A 26,271-nucleotide genomic window follows, 5' to 3' on the forward strand; every position below is an offset into this window, starting at 1 on the left:
CCCCCTTTTTTCTCCTGGTGCACGTAGGGATGCCTGGATTTAAGTCCTGTGGGGCCTGCCGTCGCAATATGTCGGTGGCGGACCCCCGTGATGTTTGCCTCTACTGCCTGGAGACTGACCACGACTCCCGGGCCTGCTGGGATTGTTGGGCCATGGCCCCGAAGGCCTTGAGGGAGCGGAGCCGGAAACTGCTGGAGGTCTGGCACTCGTCCCAACGCCGCTCCAGGTCCAGGGACCGTTCCCGGGACCGCTCGCGGGGCCGCAGTTGTCGCTCCTCGGGCTCCAAGTCTTCGCCCTCGGATTCTGGTAAGCGACGACACAAAAAGCAGTCGAAGAAGCGCGTTCACTCTCCGACGTCCCCCCGTCAGTCCTCGGATGCGGCCAAGGGGGACAGGGGTTCTGCCCCTGCGGCTCCCTTGGGGCCTGGGAGTCCCACTGCCTACCTGCCTTAACCGGGTCCGTCGGCGACTCCCGAACAGGTGCAAGAGTTTCTTGCCACCATGGCCCGCCATTTTTAGGTCTCGGGCCCCGCGGCCCGCGGTTCCCTGTCCAGATCCTGTTGGCCCGGCGGATACAGCTTCGGCGCCACAGGATCCTACGCTGTTGGCTCTGGCCCCGGCGCCACGAGGTTTGGCGCTGCCAGCCCCAGCTCCGCCTCTGGTGCCGCAGTGGGTGCCGTCCGTTCCGCTCTTGCCCCGGTTCCAGGACCATTTCGTTCCTGCCTGGGATCCGCATTGGGACACGGCGCCGGCCCGACCCCGGCTGGCGCTGTTTGTCCCTTCTCTGGCTCTACCGCCGTGGCCGGTTCCTCCTGCAACAGAGGTGGAGGATGACTGGGAGGGGTCCGAGGACCCTCTTGCCCATCAGTGTGACTCCGAGCAGGACTGGGTGGACGATCTGGAGGACGCTGGTGACCTCGATGTCTCTTCTGATCCGGGGTTTGCCTCTCCCCGCCTACAATGGAGAAGGGCGCTTCCTACACGATGGTGCTCTGTCGGGCTGCTGAGGTCCTCAACCTCTAGCTTCCTGCGGTGGCCCTCAAAACTAACCTCCTCACCAAGGTGCTCCAGACGGCGTCTACTTCGTCGGAGCCACTGCTTCCCTTCAATGACGCCCTCACCGACGTCTTGGTCGTGATCGGCCACGGGGGGCCCTGTGGATAAGAATGTCGCCAGGCGTCACCGCCCGGCGCCTGGTGACCCCGCGTTTCTGAGCACTCGTCCTACGCCTGAGAGTCTGGTCATTCAAGCCTCGACGTTGCAGTGTGCCTTGCCCACGGCTCCACCGGATAAGGACTCTAAGAAGCTGGAACAGTTTGGGGCTGCTATTCCTAAGCGGTGTGGGATACCGTTGCTCAGGTGTTGCCTCAGTGTCCTGAGGAGGTCCAGGCTGTACTTTCCCAGACGATTGCTGAGGGTAAGGATGCGGTTAAGTTCGCCATTTGGTGTGGTTTGGACACCGCTGACTCGTTAGGCAGGGTGATTTCTATGACTGTGGCGCTGTGTAGCCACGCCTGGTTGCGATCTACTGGGTTCTCGCCCGATGTCCAGAGCTCGCTCATGGATATGCCCTTTAATGGCACTCGCCTGTTTGGCGATAAGGCCGACAGTGCTCTGGAGCATTTTAAGGACTCACGGTCCACGGCCAAGTCCTTGGGTCTTTCCACGAAGACCCTGTCCACTCCTGGTTTTCGTTCCTTTCGTGGCCAAGGCAGGGGCGCCCAGGCACGTTCCTTCAGCAAGCCTGTGCAGAACCAGCCTCGGCGCAGATGCGGCTTCCGCAGGGTGGGTCTGGGAATCAGCGTGTGGGGCAGTCCACCTCCGCCCCCGCTGTTTCTACCTCCAAACCTTCCTAATCCAAGCTTTGTGGAGCACCCTACGCCAGTTGGTGGCAGGATTCGCCATCCCCCCTCCCCATCCCCCCCCACCCCCAATAGCTCGCTATCACTTGGGACAAGTGGGTGTTGCAGATCATCCGCAAGGGTTACTCCTTTCCCTTTCAGTCCACCCCTCCAGCCATGCCACCACATGTTGGGGGAACACTTGGCGACTCTCCGGCAGGAAGTTGCGGCCCTCTTGGCCAAGGGGGCCATCGAGTGCGTTCTTGGGCCAGAAGTAGGGAGTGGTTGTTATTCCCACTACTTTCTGGTCCCCAAGAAGGACAATGGGGGTCTGCGTCCCATCTTGGACCTCCGGGACGTCAACCGCTTCCTCTGGAAGGAAAAGTTCAAAATGCTGACTCTGGCTCAGGTCTTGACTGCTCTCGACCCTGGAGACTGGATGGTAGTGTTGGACTTGCAGGACGCATATTTTCACATCACCGTCCTGCCGGCCCACCGGCGTTACCTGCGATTCACGGTAGGCCAGGAGCATTTTCAGTTTGCCGTGCTCCCCTTCGGCCTTACCAACGCCCCTCGGGTGTTTACGAAAGTGATGGCGGTGGTCGTAGCTCATCTGCGCAGGTCAGGGATTACAGTCTTCTCTTACCTCGACGACTGGTTGTTAAAGGCGGGCTCGCCCCAGGCAGTCGTCAACTACCTTCAGACATCGGCCGACCTCCTGCATTTGCTGGGGTTCTTCATCAACGTGCCGAAGTCGCACCTGAGTCCCTGTCAGAAGCTCCCCTTCATTGGAGCGGTTCTGGATTCAACGCTGTTTCGCTTTATCCTCCCGAGCAGCGAGTCCGGAATATTCAGGCTATGATTCCAATCTTTCAGTGTCTGTCCGGGGTTTCCGTCGGGATGAACCTCCGGCTTCTGGGCCTGATGGCCTCCTGCATCCTGCTGGTGACATATGCCAGATGGCATGTGCAGGCTCTGCAGTGAGAACTGAAGCTCCAGTGGGCGCAACATCAGGGCAACCTGTCCGATCATGTCCAGATCTCGGAGGGCAATGCACGGCAATTGCGGTGGTGGCTCACAAATCGCGATTAGGTCAATGGCAGATCCCTCTCCCTTCCCCAACCGGAGCACGCAGTGGTGATAGATGCGTCCCTCCTGGGATGGAGAGGCCACTTGGGAGAGGTGGAGATCAGAGGCCTCTGGTCTCCGACGGAGTCCAGGCTCCATATCAACCTTTTGGAGCCACGGGTGATCCGACTTGCACTAAAGGCATACCTTCCCTCTGTTCGGGGAAGTGTGGTGCAGGTGTTCACGGACAACACCACCGCCATGTGGTATTGCAACAAACAGGGCGGGGTGGGGTCCTGGACCCTATGTCAGGAGACTCTGCGCCTCTGGATATGGCTGGAACATCAAGGCGTCACCTTGGTGGTTCAGCACCTGGCAGGTTCTCTGAACGCCTATAGTATGGGTTAACCACTCCCTATGTACAACGTTAAGTTAGCATAACCTCGACGGCTGTTAGAAAGCCACCTTGCCGCTTCTGCACGCGACACTGTTACATGTTATTCATTCGAGAACTGCTGACTCGACTTTGCTTCACATGAGAACCGTCTGTTGTTTAACATCCTTAACAGCGAGCAGTGACCTTGGTCTGTACACCGTGTAAAGAACGAGTCTGGGTCACTAGACGGTGCAGGTTTTTGTGTTCAGGTTGATCGTACCACTTCTTAGCCATCACATACATACAGCTGCCAATACCTGAAAGACGAGCCCTTTAATATTACAGAGCAGCATGTTTTCTGTTACATTCGAAACGAAGAGCTGTTGCAGGAGAGAGCCTAGCTGACCCTGTGATGTGATTCCACTAAGCTGATCTATAAGGTATGGGGTCCCCCATGCAAGCCTAAGAGACCATCTATTAGTCTAATAATACTTTATTAGTTGCTAGAGAAAGGAGGGTGGTCGCTTTCCACTGTCATTATTATTATGATTGCTCCTTTCATTTTCTATGGTATTGTAACAATGCTGATGGTGCTGATCCTAACCATTTGTCTGCTTGTGTTAGCCAAAGTACTGCATCTTAGGACGCGAGGTTTATAAAATAAACTCTTTAAACTTTACTGTGTCTTTGTTATTCTGTTGTGGACTGATATATAGCTACCAACGGGTTTTTCGGATTCCCACCACTCCTGAGAGTATCTAAGTCGCTTGTTCTGGGTTGTCTATACATTGGGACCGCCTAGCTAAATCTCGGATAACGAATGTGACACTAATCTAGTCGGATAGGGGTTCTTGGTTCTGAGGGGAGATTCTGGTACACCACAATTCTGAGGTCCTGGTTTCCTGCGCATAGTTCTGTGCATAAGCAGAATCCCTGCAACACGCCAGGGCGGACGAACTCAGCCGCTGGTGCTTGTTGGATCATGAATGGCGTCTGCACTCAGACGTGGTGCAAGGTCTCTTTCTGCAGTGGGGAGAGCCTTGGTTAGAGCTATTCGCCACCGAAGAGAACGCGCAATATTGGCAGTTCTGCGTGTTGGAATTTCCAAGGCGGCACTCTCTCGGCGACTCTTTTTGTCGCGAGTGGAATTGCGGTCTATTGTATGCCTTTCCGCCTATACCACTTCTGCCCAAAGTGCTGAAGAAGATTCGCCACGACCGGGCCCAAGTCAACCTTTGGCTCCGGATTGGGCACGAAGAGTATGGTATCCCGAGCTACTCAGCATGGCGATTGATCCCCCAATCTGTCTGTCTCTTCAGGAGGATCTTCTGTCGCAGCAGCAGGGAACGGTCCTCCACCCGAACCTGTCCAGCCTCCACCTCCATGCGTGGAGATTGAGCGGCAGCAGTTGACAGCTTTCGCTCTTCCTCCCGAAGTCTGTGATGTCATTCTGGCAGCCAGGCGTCTCTCCACTAAAACGGTATACGCCTGCAGGTGGAACAAGTTTGTGGCATGGTGCACAGCAAAGGCTGTGGATCCCCTTTCTGCCCCTCTTTCTGAAGTTCTTCTGTTCCTTCTTTCTTTGGCCCAGCAGGGCTCTGCTCGGGGCACTATCAAAGGTTCTGTTTCGGCCATCTCTGCCTTTTTGAGGCTTCCAGATCAGCCTTTTCTCTTTAAGTCCCCGGTTGTTAACCATTTCCTAAAAGGCATTACGCACACATTTCTTCCCGTGCCGTTTATAATGCCTCAATGGGACTTAAACCTTGTCTTGACCTATCTGATGTGCGCTCCTTTCGAGCGCCTTCATACCTGTCCTTTGCGTCTTCTTACTCTGAAGACGGCTTTCCTGGTCGCTATCACCTCTGCCAGAGGAGTGAGCGAGCTCCAGGCTCTTTCTTCCAAACCTCCTTTCCTTTTTGTTCATCCGGACAAGGTGGTGTTAAGGACCCGTCCTTCTTTTTTGCCAAAGGTGGTCACGCCCTTCCACATCGGGCAGACCATTACTTTGCCTACCTTCTTTCCGCATCCTTCGAGGGAGGAAGAGAGGCTCCACCGTCTGGACCCAAAACATGCGCTCGCTTTCTATCTAAAGCGTACACAGCAGTTCCGGGTGGATGACCAGCTCTTTGTTGGCTACGTGGGCGCCAAAAAAGGTTGGGCTGTGCACAAATGGACCATCTCTCGGTGGGTCGTTCTGTGCATCAAAGCATGTTGCTCCTTGGCTAAGAATGAGCCTCCTGTGGGGCTGCGTGCCCATTCTACCAGGGCAACTGCAGCCACTACTGCCTTGGGACGTGGTGTCCCCTTGCAGGACATTTGTCAGGCAGCTACGTGGGCCTCGCTGCACACGTTTACCAAGCATTACTGCCTTGACAGTCAGGTCCGAAGAGACGGCTTCTTTGGCCGTTCCGTGCTACGTGACTTTCTGGTGTAATCTATTCGCAGACCCACCACCGGGGTTGGTATTGCTGGGGTATCTATTCTAAGGTAAGGAATACATCACTAACGTGTCTCTTTCAGATGCACAAGTTACTACTTGCGTAACGATATATCTGTAAGAGATGTTAGTTAGTGTATCCTCCCAGTTCTGTGAACTGATTCTAGGGTTAAGGTCATCCCCCTTTCAGGGCCCTAGTTTCATGGCACCAGTGGTCAGTTTCTTGCATGGCTCTGCATTCCTGGCGCGGAAAGTCGTGTACAGAACTGACGTCACAGCGCGCATGGGTGGCACCTAAGTAGTCTCCGTGACGTCATCTCGGCTCTTACGACGCCAGTGACGGACGCGGAGCCGCACGACGCCACCTACTGACGCGCAGGGGTACTGCTACAAAAAACTTTCCGGATCCAGTCTGATGCCTGGGGATATTTAAAGGTAAGAAATCGATCACTAACTAATGTCTCTTATCGTTACACAAGTAGTAACTTGTACTTCCTGTGCAAAGGTGGTAGTTCTGTCATTTCAGTTTAATCCATTGATGGATGAAACATTTGCAGTGCTTCTCTCAATTTGGTCATGCCCACTTGTAGGTAAACTTGGTTAGAAAACTGTTATTGTCTCATCGCTTTCCAGCTGCCTACGCTCTTGGTTCCAGCGTCAGCAAACTTGCCCCACCTGCCGCATGGACGTCCTCCATGCTACTGTCCCTGCCCAATCCCAGCAAGCACCGGAGCAGCAGGAGCAAGCTCCACAGCCACCGATACCCCAGGCACCACATTGTGAGTAGAAACCACCACATTTTGTTTTTATATTTGTAGAAAAGTAGTGCAAATGGCTGGCTATACAGCACCATATGTAATGGCCTGTGGTACTGCACATTAGAACTTGAAGTGCTGGTTCCTGTTAATACCTCTGTTAATACCTGGTGGTGCTGCACCATGGCCCTTCAGTGTGGGTACCCAACAATGAACAATCATAACAGACCATGGTATTGTGCAGTTTGTGCTGCTGTCCCTAGGTATTAACACTGCTACCATGAAATAAATGATGAGGTAACTGAGAAAGTCCGTCTGTGTTAGTGTGAGAAAGTGCCTCTTTTGCATGGTTCGCCCCAAACGTTCAGCCTGGTTTTGATGTTTCGAATGTGGTGCACAGGGTCTCTGCCATTCAAGTCCCCTATGCTAGTGTTTCTTCCCAAAAACAAACCTCCAATTGGTACTTCTTCCTCCGTTAAGTCCCTAGTAAATGGTACCCTGGGTACCTAGTGCCTGGGACCTGCAGACGGTCCTTTGGGACCGCCCTCACTGGCACCATGCCATTGCCCTTGCAGCCTGCATGTCCTTGTAAGGGAGAAAACAACAAAGTTGACATGGCACCCTGCCTGGGTGCCATTCCAGCTAGTACTGCCTGTCAGTATAGGTAAGTCACCCCTCTAGCATGCCTCACAGCCCTAAGGCAGGGTGCACTATACTCCAGGTGAGGGCATATCTGCATGAGCAGATGTGTCCTTAAAAATTGGGGCACCATTTCCCAAAATGTAAGTACCAGTAAAGCCATAGAGAGTACATGAGCTGGGAACTCGACAACTCGAGTTCCACAGCACCATGATTGCTTCACTTCATATAGGAGTGTTTGATATCAAATTACTCCTCTCAATAAATCCACACTAACTGCAGTGTGGGATGTACTGCCCAGTGTACCCAGAGGGCACCTCAGAGGTGCCCCCTGAATTCCTACCAATCCTTGTGTGGTCTCTGACCGGCTATTGGCAGGCAGCCAGCCACCACCAGACATGTTTCTGGACCCCTGGCTAGAGAGCCCTTGCTCTCTGAGACCAGAAACAATGCACATCCTGAGGTGTCATGCCTCCTTCACCAGGATGGGCCAGTGCTCGAAGAGGGAAGCTTCAAAGGCCTGCCTCCCCCACGCCTCAGCAGTTGCAGGCCCTGGTTTACACCCCTGCTTTGGGTGGATAACCAGTGGGAACATTTCAAAAGGTTTTTGGTGGGGGGAAAGCAACGTGAAGCACAACCTTTAGTCCCTGCCATCTCGAGTATGGGGGGACCCCTCCAATCGGGGCTAGGTCTATGTCCCCTTCCCATGGCAGGCTGGCATAATAGAGGATATAGCCACCCCAGGTAAGGTGCCCATTATTCCTACCTGCTAATCCCCTAAACCGCTTCCTAAATTTTGTATTTAGGGGGCTCCCCCAGACCTGACCCTCAGATCTGCGATGACTTAAGAAGACACCCTGCAGCAGAAGACAACTGCCTTGACCTCAGCCCTACCGGCCTGTCTCCAGCTTCGGTAAACCCTGCGACTTGTCTTGCAACAACGACCTCCAAAACCCCTGGGAGGATTGTTGCCTGCAATAAAGATTCCAATCTCCTGAGGGCAGTGTAAGAAAGTGGGTTTCTGTTGCAGTAACCACCCCCCCCCCCCTTTTTTTTGCCTAATAGCTGATGCACTTTTCCTTGTTGTGCCCTGGGCTCCTGCCAACCAGGTGCCCAGGGCCTGTGTTCCTTCCCTAAAAAACTGCCTAACAGCCAAAACCCAAATTGGCAAACCCTGGCCACATGTCAGCCCTTGGTAAATGGTACCCTAGATGCCCAGGGCCTTGTGACCAGGGAAGGCCTCTAAAGTCTGCAGCACTCATTGTGCCACCCTTAGAGGCCCTGTACCCTAACACACACACACTGCTCTTGCAGGCTGAGTGTCTGGATACAAGACAAAACAGAGTCGACATGGCACACATCCCTGTGTGCCATGCCCACAACCTACACTGCCCTGGCATACATCAGCCACCCCTCTAGCTGGGTGCTCTATGCCAGTGGTGTGGGCACAGAGGCAGGAGCCCTGTGCCCCTACAGTACCCAGGTCCATTCCTGGGTCCTGTAAGTGCAGTGCTGCCAGCTAAGATGGGAGCTTGTCAAACACGAACTCCACAGCACCATAATGGCAGCACTGATGCCAGTGTGTGATTTAATGTACAAAGCACCACAGAGGGCATCTTAGAGAGGCCCCTTAAAACCTAAATTTACAATCCACGTCTGTTCTGAGGCTGCCTAGGCTGCCACACAGCAGACATGTTGCTGGACCCCTGGGTAGGAGAGCCCCTGCTCTCCTGGGTCTACAACAATGCACATCCTGGGCGAGGTGCTAAATCTCCTCCCCCAGGATGAGCAGGGGAAAGCTTCAAAGGCATGCCGCCACTGTGAACTTCCCCAGGCCACTGCAACCCCCCACTCTGGCGGGAAGCTTGGCCGGAAACCCCAAATAAGGACAGGTGATGTGCCAGCCTGCCAACCCCACCCCTCAGGTGGGGGAGGCGAGGTGAAGCACATCTCCGGGCTCTCGCCATCTTGAAGATGGGAAGCGCCTGCCCAATCAGGACTAGGCTCCTGCCCCCCTCCCACAGGAGAGAGGCAGGATAGGGGGTGTACCCACCCCAGGACAGGGACCCATTGGCCCCTGCCCTTCACCTACCTGTAACGCCCCTAAATCTAGTATTTAGGGGCACCCTGAACCTTCCTTCCCCAGATTCTAGATTCCAAACTACAAAGAAGAGCAAGAAGAAAGAAGACCTGTCCTGCAGTTGCTAAAAAGAGGAAGACACCAACTGCTTTGGCCCCAGCCCTACCGGCCTGTCGACCCTTGAACCTGCTCCTGCTCCAACCCGGCATCTCTTGTGGCCAGCAACCTCACAAACCTCGGAGGACCTGGCTGCCTCTTGGCTCTAAGCCCCTGGGACTCCCATGAGTAGAGGCTCTACTCAAAACCTATCTCTAATCCCTGGCAGCAGCCCGGAACCGCGAACCCAGCACACTCTGCACCAGCCAAGCCTGGCCAGTGCCGGAGTGAACAAAGACCCTGAGGACGACCCCACGGCGACTGTGACCCCGAGTCCTGCATCCAAGGACCCCCCTCGACACTCCCGAAGAAGCCTGCAGCCTCAGAACAAGGTGGCCCCCCTACCGCAATCAACAGAGGGTAAGATTTCCCGACACCAAAAGGCACCCCTGCACGAGGCGCCCCACGGCCCCCTCTGCCCAATCCCAGGGTACCTACCTATCCTCCAACTACCCAACTTACCTCTCGAAGTGGTGGTGGCACCTGAAGAGTCCTCGTCCCCGAGCTTGCAGTCTTTTTCCAAACCGGAGATTTCCCATTGAAATCCATTGAGCGCCCGAAGGCTCAAAAGCCCTCTGCACCCAGCCGCCCGAGTGGCCCTGGCAGTGAAAACTCTACACCTACCTACTTCCCCACTTACCCTGAGTAAGTGACCAGGAGCCCAGCTCCCACAACCGCGTGGCTTGCCAGACAGCAACCACCAAACAAGGCCCCCCTATCCCTCATAGGATAACATTGGGCCTAACTCTCTCTGCACCCGACCGCCCTAGAGCCGCTGAGGGGGAAACAACTGTACCTACCTGACCCTGGGAGACCCCTGAGTCTGTGCCCAGAACCTCAACTCTGCCAGTCGAGTACTTACCTTTAAACCGCAAACTCTATTTTCCTCATAGGGTAACATTGACTGGCTTTTTCCTGAAATTTCTTCTAAGTGTGGACTTTTCAAATTTTCAAATATTCACCAAAAATCAGCCGAGTGACAAAAACGAATTTACTCACCTGCTCTTAGGTGAGCTCCCAGTGCTGGATCTTGGTGCCCAGCACTGACTCTGAAAAATACTCACAACTGTACTTACCCTTAACTCAATTTTCTTCCATAGGGAATCATTGACTGTTTTTCTGTGATAATCTAAAAAGTAATCTGTTACAAATAACTTGAATTTATCATTGAGCTCAATGTATTGTTGTGTTTAGAAATAGTTGCCTACTGCAACTACTTGTAACTGTTTACTAAAGTCTATTGCATATATAAAAGTATTTATATGAAACATCTCCTGTCGAGAAAGTATATTTTAAATCCAAGTGTTGGTTCTAAAAAAAAACAAGCATATATTTTTTATATATAAACCATTGCCTTAGAGTTCAGTTATTGAGTGTGTGGAACCATTTGCTGACTGAGTGTGTACAACAAATGCTTTACACTGTCCTCTGATACTGCCTTACTGCTCGACCAAGCTACCACTTTAGAGAGTAAAGTTATATCTAACTTTAACCTCTGTCAAACCCTGGGGGACTGTGGACTCTGTACACCCTGTACCTATTAGGGCCACTTTCTCACAGGCAGCGGACCTGTCCAGAAGAAACCGACTCCAAAGACTCTGGATCAAGGCCGATCCGCGTCCCCAACCCACTCTGTACGCGACGCCCGCGGAGTCTGAGTGGCTCACCTGTACAGTGAAGTCTCCCCGGTGATACTGACCTCGTGTCCAGTGTTCGCTGACCCCTCCTGCCCTCCACGACTGCGTCTGCAGTGTGAATCCAGAGGCTTCCCTACCGCGAAGGGCTCCAGTAAGAAGATTCCGACGTCCAAAGGCACCCCTGTACCCGAAGCCTCTCGGCCTTGGTGAGCTGAACCGACGGTGTCCCTATGGCCCCCTATATCCCAACTTTCCTCTTTTGTCGCTGGTCTTCTTCTTGCAACCTCCGGTGCCACGTCTGCAGCCTCTTTACCATCTAGAAGATCCTCATTGAAATGCATTGGGTGCCCAATGCTGAGTTTGCACCCTGCACCTGGCAGCCCCTGTGCAGCTGGTGGTGTATGTTTGGTGGTGCTCTGTAGCCCCCATACTTAACCTAACCGCCAAAGCTTGCGCCTGCAACCGATCTATTTACCTGCAAGCAGATTGGCTCCTGGCAACCCCTGTCTCCATTGGAAAGCATTGGGTCGAACTCCGATTTTGACCTCTGCACTCTGCTGCCCCTGTGCTGCTGGTGGTGCAGTTTTGGTACTTACCTTAACCCTGGCCCTTGCTGACTTTTGGCTCCGAAGGCTGAATTTGTAAGTTTGATACTTACCTGTTTATCCTCAATATTGTTTTCCCCATAGGATAACATTGGACAGTGTGAAAAAGTTTCTAAGTGTTGATTTTTGAAAGTGAAAGGTATTTTTAATTAAAAACGTTCTTACCTTATTACGAAGACCTGTGTCTTAAAATAAAGTACGAACAAAGTATAATTTTATAAAATTGATCTGGATCTCCTTCTTGAGTCGCGTGTCTAATATTGATCATGTGTTTGCAGTAAATGTCTTACACTCCTCTGTGTTAGGCCTAAGGCTGCTCGCCCACACTACCACTAATAGAGCACTTTGGGTTTTGCATTGATCCCTGTATACTTTTGAGGAACCCCTGGACTCTGTGCACGGTATTACCACCTAGTGGCAATATCGTAAACAGAGCCAGATTCCTACAGCCAGCTACTATGCAGTTTTCAGAAACTTTAATGTTGACTTTAGGCTTTAAAATGATACCAAGCCCTCACATAAAAATTTACCTGTTATAGGAATGTTCAGTACCTCAATGGTAATGGGCGACCAGGACATGGTGGGGCTGGGGGTCTAGTTTTGATAGGTGCCAAAGCACAAGCTACAGTGGTGGAATCTAACAAATGTACTGAAGGGCAGACCTTTCTTGGCTACATGGCTACAAGTGCCCATCGATACTAATGCGGCTATCTCAGGAGTGTATACACCATGGGTGATCAGCCAATTAAGATGGATTCCGAAGAGAAATAAAATTACATCAGTTGGTTAGAACTCCACAATAAAAAATAAAAAAATGTGACCAGCATTTTAAAAGATTCTTTACATCAAGATTGTTCTAATGCTAACAGGCATGATTACATGTATTACATACTGAAGTAGGGTGGCACACAGTCACCCCATTGTCTCAGGTGCAAAGCATTTGAACATGGGCCAACAACCTCTACATTTACCTTCTGGTAGAACATCTGCCAAGTGTAGACAATGGCTTTGCCAACCTCCTAAGCAGACTCCATAGCAGGGACCCAACAAACAATAACTGCCAAAGCTAGGCCTCTAGGTTTCCATAGACTGTCTCTAGGAAATGCCCTTTGGATAGAGTGGCGGATCTTTGTATATGATTTTCGGCCAATTCTGTGGTCTCTTATGCATTATGGAAGGTATGACAGGATTGCATGACCATGATCCTCATAGCTCCCACGTGGGTCCAATGGCCCTGGTATACAGCCCTTTTTTAACTGCCAGTTCATTGTTTGAAAAAAATAATTTCAATTGAGAAAAGATGTGTTGTCACAACAGCAGGGTCTTCTCTTCCCTTCCACATCACTAAGTTTAATGAGTTTGCCACTGAGGATTTAAAGTTTGGTTCTTTTTAGGTTCTGGAATATTGTATGGGAGTTCTTAAGAAGGTAGGCTACCTTCCATCCGAGCATGCTAGGGGGCCAACTGGAACTGTTTTGTTCGTTACTGTGCAAGACCACAAGTAAACACTTTACAAACCTCACTACAAAATGTATTTAATACCTCGTTCACCTCTAGAAGTCAAGTCTGAGCTACACCTCTGGAATAATCCATTTAGCGTCTGTATATGCATATTTGCAAAACTAAGCAATTCCTGTTCCATTTTTAATTTTCCAGTGATTTATACTTTTATGGAAGGATTCAACAGTAATCACATCTAGAATCGTCCCAGTAACAAATGTGTACTTGAAACATGTACAAAATTGACATATGGTACGACCTCATGAGCCAATGTACTCCACTTAGCTTTAGTTTCTTTTTTGCAGACTTAACACAGAGTTAGTGAATTGTTAGTTTTATCTTTCGAAGAACCATACTTCGAGTTGTAGAAAGACAAAGCAGTTTAAAAACTGATACACTTTGCTTGGCAAATGTAGTTTTGCATTTTCAGGTGAACTAATCCATTTAACGCCCATCTTTTAAAGGTCAACAGAAAATGCGTGAGAGATCTGTGCCTCATGAAGTATGACGAGCTTTTGTGTGTTATGTCGACTGCACATGTACTTTAGAAAGACTAGAAGTTCTTTCTGTTTTGCACAACCAAATTTAAGAAATGCAATTTTCCAAAGCTCAATTTGCCAGAAGGATTTGAAAGTGTATTAAAATTTGTTACGTCAAAGCAAAAAGCATCTTTCCTACTGCCCGAAGCACACATTATTCACAGAGAAAGGGGTTCGATTGTCCATTTTAGGCAGTATAAGTTTAGCTGACATACCCAAAGTGGCTACATCAGGGGTCTTCAACCTCTTTTGCAGTGAGAGTTACTTCTGATCAGTAAAAATCATTGTGAGCTACTGAAGGCCAAGCCACTCGTGCAATGTTAGTAGACACCCTCACGATCAGTTTCATTGAACTTAAGTCTAATGTCCATAGAGTCAAAGACTATTGTTAGGACAAAATACTTTGACTAGGAGTACTTTGTCAGTGAGCGTGTGGTTCTTGGGGATGATAAACATGTGTGCGTATGAATGGGATACATGTGTATGGGTGAATGAGTGTGCCCTGTGTACTTGTGGCACAGGACATACCTTCCAGCATGGGTGGCACTGTTAAATGTAGAACTCAAACGTACAACATTTAAAAAAAAAAATAGGGAGTAATTTAAAGTGCAGAAAATGTTCTGCATAAAACATTTTCACATTATGGAACATCTTTCTGCACTTTAAATTTCTCCCACTAAAAAAAAAAAAAAAAAAAAAAGGCTGTATTCTTCAGTTATAAATATGACAGTGTGTCTACCATCCACTGGTTACAAGATGCATTCTGTCTGTAAATGCGACACTTTGAAATGGGAATAAATTAGACTGAAGAGTTAACTTTGTTCATATGGATTCTATAAAACAAATCTTTTCAATTTTCTCCCATTTCAAAGTGTCGCATTTACTAACAGCAGACATTTTGCACCTTGTGACCTGTAGACACGATGCCATATTTATAACAGAAAAATACAGCTAAATAGGAGGAATTTAAAGTGAAGAAATATGCTTTGTAAAATATTAAGACATCATTGGCTTAATTGAAAGTGGAGATAAACATTGACTCAGTGTTTCATAGAAATATTTGTATCCATTTTAAATTTCTTCCATTTGAAAACAAGCATTTGCGATTCAATAGGTTTCGCATTACTGAATGTTTGAGCTATTGACTTGGCTAATAGTATTGCAACACCAATAGCTCAAACTTTACATTTTTTAGCTAAAGTGCAGGTGCCGCGATTGCTTAAAAGTAACGAAATAGAAAAGCATTTTTTTCCATTTCTTTGCTTTCGAAGCAATCGCAGCACCCACACTTTAGCTAAAGATGCTTAAAGCTAAAGCGCGGGTGCCGTGATTGTAACAAAAGTAAAAAAAAAAGTTTTTAAATGTTAACCGCATGTGTTTTTTTTCTATTGATTTACTTTTGTTCCAATGGCGGCACCTTCGCTTTAGCTTTAAACATCTTAAGTAAATGCATGGGTACGCGACTGCTTCGAAAGTGGAGAAATAGAAAAAAGAATACTTTTCTATTTCACCCGCGCTCTAGCTTAAGATGTTTAAAGCTAAAGCGCGAGTGCTGCCATTGTAAGCAAAGGACATAAAAGAAGCCTGTGAGTTTTGGTTGTGACCAGATTTATCACCCAAGGCGGACACCATCCCCCACCAAAGATTTGCACCTTGACAGCTTGTTGCAAGGTGAAAGTATAATGTGGTGGGTGCAGGGGTGCCTTACCATGTAATGTTAGCACAATACACAAAGATGAACCCCGGTACTCGCTCAGTACACCATCTCTCAGTCCTGGTAGAGTGGCAAAGAGCAGACAGACTACTTAGAGGAACATGTGTTAAGCGTTTGACATTGCCAACATAGAGCATAAGGAATTAAAGCGACTCGAGAAATCCGACACCAATTTATAACAATAGCTCAGATTTTTTAAAATATATTTTTAGACAACAAAACAAAATCAATACATACAGTGTAACCGGAGTTACAAATATTCAAGCATTAAATACATCAGTAGTGCAATGTGAAAAACAAAGTTGCAGTCAATGGGAAAAACACATATATACAATCAATACTTTAGAGGGTGAGTTCAACAGAACCCACTCAGAGTTAAGGTCTGGGAGTCCTTAGATCAGTTTGCAACAGCTTGCACAATTTTACCTGGCTCGGGAGAGCGGGGTGCAGAGGTGCACTTTCAGCTGTCGAACGGAGCTGTCAATCAGACTTGCAGTTTTGAAATGGTTACCTTAGCAAAAAGGTTTTTGCGGGGTGAGTTGAGCAAAACCCTTTGGAAGCAAAGAAAGAAGCTGGCCTTGGACCAGACGTCTCCAGGCAGATCCGATCTACCTGGCTCCGGGCACTCTGGTGCAGAAGTGCGTTTGGCTATCCGTGGTGCTGAACCAGATCCGCGGCTAGAGTAGCTGGCAGACAGGCCAAGAGAGGGAAAAAACAAATGCAAGATCTTTACGATGGAGCCACATGAGTGGTTGGTCGTTCGAGCATATGAATCTCTTCTCTCGAAGTGTCGAATAAGGTAGGTAGTAGTCGGACTGATCGGCAATAATCCTTTGTACCTGCAAGCACTCCGGTTGAGGAAATCTTTAACCTGAGTATCAGGGGAACGTTGTGGAAAACTGAGCCTCTCTGAGGGTCGGTACTACAGTTCCCAGAATCCTCCTGCACAAGAACTTTGAGCAGCCATGCTGGGCGGCTCGGTGTGCCAGCCTTCAAGGGTGTGCACTTTGCTGTTTGTGCCTGCTGCCTGCAGTGGACTAGTACCTCTAGTCCTAGGGAGTTCTTGTGAAGTCTTTAGGTTGCAGAGGTGTTCACCTTCCTTTCGGAACTAGTGGCTTGCCTTGGTCGAGTCGAAGTCCAGCGGGTGCAGGGCGGCTGCAACAGATGCAGAGCGACGGCCTCTCTTCGTGGAGTCCTGCCTTGTCATGGAAGCATGTCTCGTCTTAGTATCGCGTTGAATCTGGGGTTCTGGTGTCTGGGTTGCCCCTTAAATCCTTGATATAGGGGATATCATTGGTTATGAGGACTAGCAGCCAATGGGACTCTAGTCCTGCGGCTATTCCGACCCAGTAGTTACAACATCCTGTGGGGTAGATAGGTAATATATCCAGACAGATATATACCCCAAAAAAGTTATAATTTTCAATCATTTATTATCAAAAACATACATGTTTCTTTTTTGTTTTTCATTTGTTTTATCAAAGTTTGTTCTAAAAGACACACTTATACATTGTACATATAATAAACCATCCACAGTATTGCGTATAAATAGAAGAGCCTAAATCTATACTAAAAGAGCATTCAACGGCTGTACATGTCTCCAAAATAACAAACACACAAAGATCATGTGAAAAAAAGGGGAAAAGCAATACAATAAAATACACAACTACATTAAACATATGCACAACGTTTCATACAATGTGTACAGAAAACACCAAAAAATCACAAAATAAGTCCAGAAAATTACAAAAGAAGTGCGCCGACGCGTGTTTTGGAAGTGCCATGTACTTTAAAATCCTTCATCAGGGTGCAGGATTCACAAAAATTGGGTAGTGGTCAGAAAGGCCATCTGTAATTATGGTACTTTGGCCAATTATTGTAATGCAGCAGGGCTCTGAACAATGTAAAGCACAAGTCAGTGGGGGCCATTGAATGTTCTTTTAGTATAGATTTAGGGCTCTTCCCTTTATATGTAATACTGTGAATTGTTTATCATATGTACAATGTATAAGTGTGTCTTTTAGAACAAACTTTGATGAAACAAATGAAAAAAAGAAAGATGCGTATGTTTTTGATAATAAATGATTGAAAATTAAAAGTGGTGTGGGGCAAATATTTGTCTGGATAGATTACCTATCTTTATAAATATTAAGTGGGGGATACTGTGTACGTTGATTAATGCTGTGTTTTTCACTGGCTAGTTCCACCCTGAATTGTCTTGTTTTCAGGGACCCCCTCTTTTGCTTCACCATAAACTAGTCAGAACCTGCTTTTACGACTGAATTCAAGATGGCCAGAGCCATCCTTGACTGTACACTTCAGCTGCAGCACCCTAGATGTGTGGTCAGTCTTGTGGAGGTGCATGCCTTCTGCATAGCTAATTTCCCTCCTGCCCATGAAAGACAGTGCCTGGGGCAGGGGGGAGTCAAAGCTGTACTGGTCTAAATGTAGCCCATCCAGTCTGGCCTAAATGTAGCCCATCCAGTCTGGCCAGAGAGGTCACCTTCTGCTCACACAGGTCTACGTTCCTGACCTCTGGGAGTGGCATTCACTGCCCAGCATGAGATCAGACCTCTGTCTTTGCGGCAAACCCTCTGAAAAGCCCGGCAAGGCACTAGAACACTGGTTAAACTAGGTGGGATCTATCTAAAGAGCCTCCTGGGTACTTGCTACCCCCATCATGTAAGGAGTTAAAAAGCATGGTGTTTGACACCAAATTCTAAAGAAATCGGCCAGGCCATCATGAGCTAGACATATGGGTCAGCCCATGTTACCTCAGGGACCACCGGCCACTTAGGGTAGAATTGCATTTTAAATGCTACCACAGGGTGGTATATGCTTGCACATACTCTCACACATATAATATACTGCACCCTGCCTCATAGGCTATAGGATGCCTACTTTAGGGGTCCAACTCAAGCCGACAAGCTGCTCGTGCAGGGCTACATGGAAGACCTGCAGGCTTTGAATTTACTCAGGTTACTCAAGGTTGCACAATGCATGCTGCAGCCCTGGTAACCCCTTTTATATTCCTGCCCTGGGTGCCACTGGTACCATATACTAGGGCCTTACAAGGGTGTAAAAGTACTTGTCATTTGGATATATAAATTGACATTTACAATTTAAGGGAAAGAGCACTGTTGCTGTACCTGCTTAGCAGGACCCAGCACACTCTCAAACTAATTTCCACAGCATCTAGCAATTGAAATGGGGGCAAAGATTGGGGGGCATCTGCAAGCAGCCCAGTTGGCTACACCGCTGTATTGCAAATGGGCTAGGTTTGCATTGACAGCCTTTGGAACTCTGCTTAGAGGACTTCTTGGGACCCCAAAATCCTTGGACAGTCTCAACCTGACTCACCTGTGGACCAAGAACTTAACCAGACTTCATCCCTGTGGACCGCAGATCATCAGATGCATCATTGAGCATCTTTAAGCGTGTATCCCCCAGCATCCAGGCCAATCCATAGAAGTCAATGGCGGTTGTCCTGTAAAGTTTAGAACTCGCCCTAAAAATGATCTGGTTGCCAAGTAACTGTCCCAAGTATTCTTTCAAGCCCCCTAGTCATCTTCCATGCTGGATTTGGTTGCCCAAGTCTGGTCAGAACACAAGCTTATTAACTTATTCAAACTTTTCAAACGTTTTTTAAACTTTACCTTTGCCAATGCTCATTTGTGGTTGCATTCAAAAGTTATAAAAAAAGTTCTAAAATTTGTATCTCCGGAAACCTCCTGTGGATTTGAATGATTATGGTCTCTAAAAATTCATACAAATATGGTCTATTTTTATGAATTGTTGGTGTCCCTTTCTTGTTTGGTGATTTTCTTATTCTGTTGTTTGGTGCTGTTAAATGTTGTACACATTGTTCCTTTGCTAAGCCTTGCTGCTCTGTGCCATGGCTACTAAAGGGTTGAGCTAAAGGCTAAGTAAAAAAAACCTCTGACGGGACCCAAGATAGTATTTGTGAGTGTACTCCATGATAAGGCCCCACAGCCATATCATATAGTACACCCGAATCCTCACATTCATTTGTCCTCTAATCTTCTTTTGTATATTGAGTAGTATCCTTGTTCTCAAACCTTTTGGGCAGCATAACAATGCGTATGTTGTTGCAGTGAGATTGGCCTTCTGCACCTTACAATGTGGCCTCCATGAATTTCACTCGTTCAGTAAGATCCTGGACTTGGCATACCAAGATATCCATGCCAGGGCGCAGTTCTGTGAAGCGAGAAAGGCGAGATGGATGACTTGATCAGATACCTTGCTGTTTTTGCGTACAATATTCAAGTCAGATGTTAGTGTGCCTGCTGTCTCATTCAGGCCTCTGTGAGTGTCTGCTCTGGCCAGTAATATCATGCCTAGTTTGACCAAATTGGAGCCATCAAGAGACCTTGGTAACGTTGCAGATGCCTGCTAGCGGTGTCAGCTGGAGGAGAGGTGTGATGGCCATAGTCTTCTGGCAGGGGTCTGCGAAAGCTTCTTAATCTGCCTATTGAGAGACATCCAGCCGCAGATGCCTTACTTTAGAATCCGCCCCCAGACGCAAGACTGGATTCAGACCTGTTTTTTTTTTTCCACAGCTCGTCCGCATGACTCCGTGTCAATATCATCAGGCAAAGTGACTTCGACAGAGTGCATATAACCCCCTCGTCAATGATATGACGTCAGTTCCTTCTTTTCTGTGTTTGCAGCGCGTATCCAGAGCGGTTAGGAGGCTGTTTTTAAGCCTATCTCAACATTTTGTGTGAGATACAGTGTGCTTTTTTTAAAATGCCTTCAGGGTGTAAACCCAGTGGATTTTGTGACAGTCAGATGTCAATCACAGATCCTCATACCATCTGTTTGTGGTCCCTGGGAGAACACCATGATTGGAAGGTGTGCAGTTCCTGTCAGCATCTTCGCGAAGACGTTGAGAGACAGTTGAATTAAACTTCTGGTGGCACGACTATCTGAGGTACGGCGTCATCGCAAGTCCTCGTCGAAGTCCAGAGACCGGTCTAGGAGCTGTTCAGATGAGGGGCAGTCTCCATCAAGGGAGAATTCGAAGCACCAACAATCGAAACGCAAGTTTGTTTCCGACATCGTCTCCCAACCTTCAGTTTCCAAGCATTCTCTGGAGTCGACCCCGCTCTTCCCTAAATATCCTGGAACCGGGGCGACTTAAACCCTAATGTGGGAACATTACACTCCCCTTTGTAAAGTCTTTCGGCCTCAATCCCCATCTGGCATGCTTTCTACACCCAAGGAGGTGCCCCGCATGGATTCTCGCCGACAAATTGGCCCCCGGCTCCAGTCAGGCCCTCTAAAGGTGTTATCGGCTTCCAGACGGCGCCAGTGCACAGCCCTTCGGGGGTCTTCACCTTCAGCATCTGGTCAGCCAATGACGTTGGCGACTCCCTTCGATGCCGCACCAATTACTCTTCCCGACATCAACCCATCATCGCACTGGTGTCGGTCTGATACAGCGCTGATGGAGCTATCTGCTTTAAGCAACTTTCCATCGGTCCCTATACATCCTGTTTCTACTCTTCCTTTGGGAATGCACACAAATAGGCAGACAAATAGGAGAATATAGGGTGTCAAAATCTTCTCCGCAATTCTGTCCTGCCTCGCTTGGAGGAAAATTGGCTGACTGAACTGGGTGAGGCTAGTGGACTTGTCCTCCCCAGTTTCAGATTTACTTTCTTTGCCTGGTATGACACAGATGCGAGATCCTCTTATGCTGCTGTATTGAGGAGGGCAGCTGTTTTAGAGTTCCAGCTTACCTCTTTGGAAATACCCACAGCCCCTTTGGTGGATGTTCGTCACCAGGGTAAGATGGGAGTGGAACCCTTACTTCCTTATAATTAACCTCTACATGGCATTGTTTGGGGCTTGGGCAAAGCCGGTAACTGGAATGCCTATAGATCGGGCTATATCCCAAAGGCATCAACCTGACCCTGGGGATCCTGAGGGTCTCTTCTAACATCCCTTCACAAAAGGTCTGATTGTGCAAGCAGCTACATCCTCTGCGGACACAAATGTTCTCCCTCTGGTTCCACCAAGCACTGAGTCCAGATGGCTGGAAAATTTTGAGAGGGATATTTTCTCTTCCGCCGTCAATGCAGCATTAAGGTCTTTGAACACTGCATGTGTTCTTGGCCGGTTTTCCCATGCTTTATGAGACTCAATGGAGAGTTTGCTGCCTTCTCTTCCAGAGGAAGTCTAAAGTGAACTGCTCCAGTTGGTGCAGGATGAACGAGAGGCGGTGAAATTCACCATAAAATGTGGTATGGACACCACTGATTCTGTGGGTAGAGCTATGGCTCAAACAGTTGCTCTGCGCAGACATGCATGGCGGCGTCAGTCTGGATTTTCAGAGCCTATGCAGAATGCCTTGAAAGATATGCCGTTTGATGGTGCACTTTTATTTGGCGTACATGCTGATTTGGCGTTATGGCGATTTAGAACTGCACGGTGTGATAACACCTAGACATTTTCTTGCAAGATCTGGTTGGGTCTTTCTTTCTTTCTGACTTGTGATGACGGAGGTGTTTATAAATGTCTGAGTTGCAATGTGTATTCTTCTAGTTGTGATCAGTGTAGGGGTTCTGCTTACTGCAGGAGTTTATGGTGGTATAGCTAACCTTGTGGTTCTTTACAGGTGATTACCTAACCCTTACTTTCAGTCAGATAACATTATAATAGTGCATTTATTCTGCAGAATTCTTTTCATACATGACTCTCTGGATTAATAATACTGTTTGGCGCAGAAGTCGTAACGTTCTCCATCAGCTCTGTCGATTGCAGTTTTTCATCTGTTTATGTTGGGGTTTTCATTCATACCTGATATACAGCTCTTGTATTTTGCTTTACTCTGCAGAAGACCTCCAGAGTTGATATCTTCATGGTACGTTCTGTACGGAGTTGGGATTCTCAGCTTGTGCACTATTGCACCATACATTCGTGAAATTTTGTATCCCTTTTTAGGTGCTTTTGATATTTGTACCTCCATGGGAGTCTCGGTATATACCATCTTTCTTGGGCACAGTATTATCATCTTGTGAATCTCACAACACTTTGTTTGCTCTTCTTCATATCGACATTGATATTTGACTGGTTATTCCATCACTTCCTGTAGGCTTGGTTGGTCTGTACATGTTCCTTGGACATGATAGTTTCTTTTCTTGGGATTGTGTCATTCTATTATTGGTCTCTAGGAAGAAGTTGTCTGTCCGTCGATTCTATTCCTTTTATTTGAAAGGGTACTTCATATTTCTGACTGTTTGGGGGTTGTTCTAACGCTTTGTGTTATTAATGGATATTCATTCCCCTCCACTGATGTACCTGTTCTTCTCTCTGAAGGTATTCCTACACCTGGCCATGTGGGGACTTTGCATTTGCCTTTTAGTTTCTTTTCTTTTTTAGATGGCTTTTATTCTTTTCTTACTGGATCATTGCACTGTTAGGGGGCAACTCTTTTCTTCATTTTGCCTAAGTTGTTTGATGTTAGTTTCACACTTGAAGTGTGGCCCCTAGATGACATATACATATTCATGTTTATTTTATAGATCGGTCCGATTCTTTTATTATGGAATCCTTTAAATGTCCTATTCGAGTATGGGAACTTTTTCTAGACCTGTAGATGGGTCTGATCTTTCATAATGAAAGATTACATACTGTCCTTAGGTTCCGCTAAGCTTCAAGGTTTCTGTTTCATACTTAATATTATGTGCAACTTTATAATCTATTGCTTACTGATGCTGTCTCAGGCAGTTTGCATTACGCTGTCTTTTTTTGGATGGCTGTTGCTTTCCTGCGTGGTATGAGAGCTGCTATGGTTTCCATACTATTATGTCAAAATTGTCTGACTGATTTTCAGCTTAACTTTAGTTCTGGCTGTTATATTTATCTCCTGTCTATATACAGGCGGTTATTTATTTTACTCTTATGTCGGTGTATTTTGTGGAGATTCCTAGTCTTTGTATTTCCTCTCTAAGGATATTACTGCTTCTATGTCATTAGTTGCTTTTGTCATTCTGGTGACTTACTGAACTATGCGTCCACTGTAGGTTCCTGTTTGTAACTTTTGGTCACAGGTTTATATCTCGGTGACTCTCTTTCTTCATTCTAAGGTCGATACATGAGTACCATTGAGTTTTGTAACATTAAACATCTGTTGTTCAACGCCACCATATCCTTGTGGTGAAATGTGTACTTTTCAAATGCACGTTTTGTGTATGCTATCTTTGGCTCTTTGTTTTATTCAGCTTTCGCTATCCTTTCTCATTGGTGAGGGATCTCTTACTGTTACGTGTGGCTCTGGCAGAACTCTATATGGAGCAGAGGTTTTCCTATGTGGCATCACCTGCTGTTACGTGTCTCACCAGACTCGAACACTCTGTTCTAGTCTGGATATACATGACAATAGCTTATGTTAGAGTTGTTTAGCAAATTGTCCTACAATCATTGGTAACGTCCTTCCCATGCCTTATGACCTATTTACTGCGGTCTCTTCCTCAGTGCCTATTCGGTGAGCATGCATGGGTTCAGATCCTTTTTAAGTGAGAGTAGTTTTCTATTCATCTGGTTGGTTGGCTTCTACCACAGTTGCCATGCTAACCTGGATAATTCGATTCCCATGCTTTTTAATGCCTTGTGACTTTATTTATCTGTGGTTCTTCCATAGGTTTTTTTTAAATTGTAAAGGATGTTATTGCTCGCCTACGTTATTATGAAGAACTGGTCTTTTTCTCTGGTTCTAGACCAGTTTTGTTGTATTTCGAGGCTTTTAGGGGTCTCAGTTTTCAGACCCTCCTCATGGGATGGTATGCTTTGGTATTTGATTCTAAAGTAAGGAATCTGCGGCAAGATGTCTCTATCAAATGAACAAATTACTTACCTGTGGTAACGCATTATCTGGTAGAGACTGGAGATAGGATCTAGCTGCAGATTCCTTATTCTCTTCCCTTCCTCCCCGCTCTATAAACTGACTCTCCTTTGGTCTCTATAATTTACTTATGAGACTTCACATACTGAACTAAGAACTCCGTGTTTATTAGGACGTAGTCCTCTTTCGTCTCACTGTGTTTATGAAACCCACATACTGATTTATAATTCAGTGATTTTATTTTTTATATAAAGGTGTGTCTCTTTTTACCACACTGTTACAATTGGCAGGTTCTATATGTGACTCTGTTTTGAACATGGAAAATAGTCACGGAAGAAACTGAGGTTGGTGAGGGGTTATATGGACTTCGTCTGTCACATCGTGTGAAGACGTTGATACGGAGTAGCGCGGTGCACTCTTCCGACATGCGGACGTGCTGTGGAAAAAATATCCGTATCCAGTCTTGCGCTTCGGGAAGGATTCTAAAGTGAGAAATCTGCAGCTAGATCCTGTCTCTACCAGATAATCCATTACCGAAGGTAAGTAACTTGTTAGTTGCGCCAACCCTGCCAGAGCTCTACTGGTGAACAGCATAGAGCTGCAGAGGTCCGGTGGAGTTGCAATTGTTTCGTGCATTGGGGGAAATGAGGCAGGGATGGTCTGAAAAATACACAAAACATAGCAGCACAATCTTTTTCTGTTGTCCCAACAAATTATCATTGGCTGATAATGACCTAAAGCAATTAAAGTTGCTCACCTTATCTTTGTGGACAACTTTCATAAGAGAACTTTAGCAATTATAAGTTTTTCTGACACCAGAACAAAGGCTATGGACCATTTTATAATAGTTGTGTGGTAGTTTCTTAGTGCTTGATTCTTTTATTCTGTGTATGTGTTCCTTTCTTTACTAATTATAGTGACTGTTGAGGGGGCGCTAGAGGGCGCACAGCGGAATGGCTGACTACTAAGGCAGCTCCGCCGGTCAGGTCCAAATTGCAGTGTATAAGATCGACATGCAGATCACCCACCGTCGCTAAAAGGCGTGTGGGTACGTCGGAAGTGCTGGGGCATGGTTTGCTGGCGTGGTGAACCTGGTTACATTCAGGAAAAGCCGCTTTGATCTCATTGCCAATCTCCCCGCGGGCAGGACGACCAGCGGCACAAAATGGCAGCGCCCTGCAGCGCAACTGTCCCGTTGCCGACATCGCTTCGAGCAGCCTAGCCATCGGCTGCGAAGATGAAAACTGGCCCCTGCATGATCGGAGCTATGGGTGAGGTTGCTGCCGCCGCCTGAAGCGCCACTTTATGTGACTGGTGCGTTGTGTAGATGCGTAGCAGGAAACGTGGCGCTTAGGAGCAAAATGGCGGCTGTACGATACCGATGAGGCTCATCCTGGGGCTCGTGGTCGAGTGGAGATCCTGGATATCGCTGCGGGGATGCCAGTTGGAAGTGAAGGTGGTAAGACTGTGGAGAGACTGTGCCCCGTGTGCTACGCTGACTTCATGTACAGGCATCCCTTCTGCTGAGTTTCGAACTATGTGCGTGTGAACTGCCCTCTGGAATGGTGATGCTGCAGTTATATATAGAGGTGAAGGGGGCCTCGCTGAGACGAGTATCGATCCCAAATTGTGATGCCTCTAGATGCCGACCAGCACGGGAACCGGCTGAAGATTGCGAGGTAGTGATGGTGGCATCGCGGTAAGTGCGGGGGAGAGAGGTGACGATCGGCGACCCTGCTGTGGTTATCCCAATTAGCGGACTGGTGTCTTGGTGGTAGTGGATGCCTATGAGCCTCTGCAGACCCTGCGACTTGTAGATACGGCTAAGGGACAACTTCTGGACACTGGAAGCCACCGTAGGGGTGGCCCACACTGGAGGCATTGCGTCCAGGGTTAAGCCATATGTCTGCTGGCATCTGACACTGGAATAGTGCGTCGCTTGGTGCCACGGTACCTGCCAAGGAGGTGCTGCAAACTGGTGTCAATGGTAGTAGTGAGGTGGTTTGAGGTGCGGCGGCGTCTTCGCAGGTTGTGTTAACGTTTATCAGGGACCGTG

General features: G+C 47.8%; 1 protein-coding gene across 2 annotated transcripts in view; it reads left to right on the top strand.

Annotated features, from left to right (window-relative positions):
- Window positions 1–26,271, top strand: part of SYVN1 (synoviolin 1) — a 255,107-nt gene that overhangs the window by 106,744 nt on the left and 122,092 nt on the right. For both annotated transcript variants that reach the window (XM_085625760.1, XM_085625761.1), the window contains exon 11: window positions 6,355–6,500. In XM_085625760.1, the coding sequence (XP_085481886.1) occupies window positions 6,355–6,500 (146 nt within the window). The remainder of the gene's footprint in view (window positions 1–6,354; window positions 6,501–26,271) is intronic.

This window comes from Triturus cristatus, chromosome 9 (assembly GCF_964204655.1).
Source record: "Triturus cristatus chromosome 9, aTriCri1.1, whole genome shotgun sequence".
NCBI classification, from domain to species: domain Eukaryota; kingdom Metazoa; phylum Chordata; class Amphibia; order Caudata; family Salamandridae; genus Triturus; species Triturus cristatus.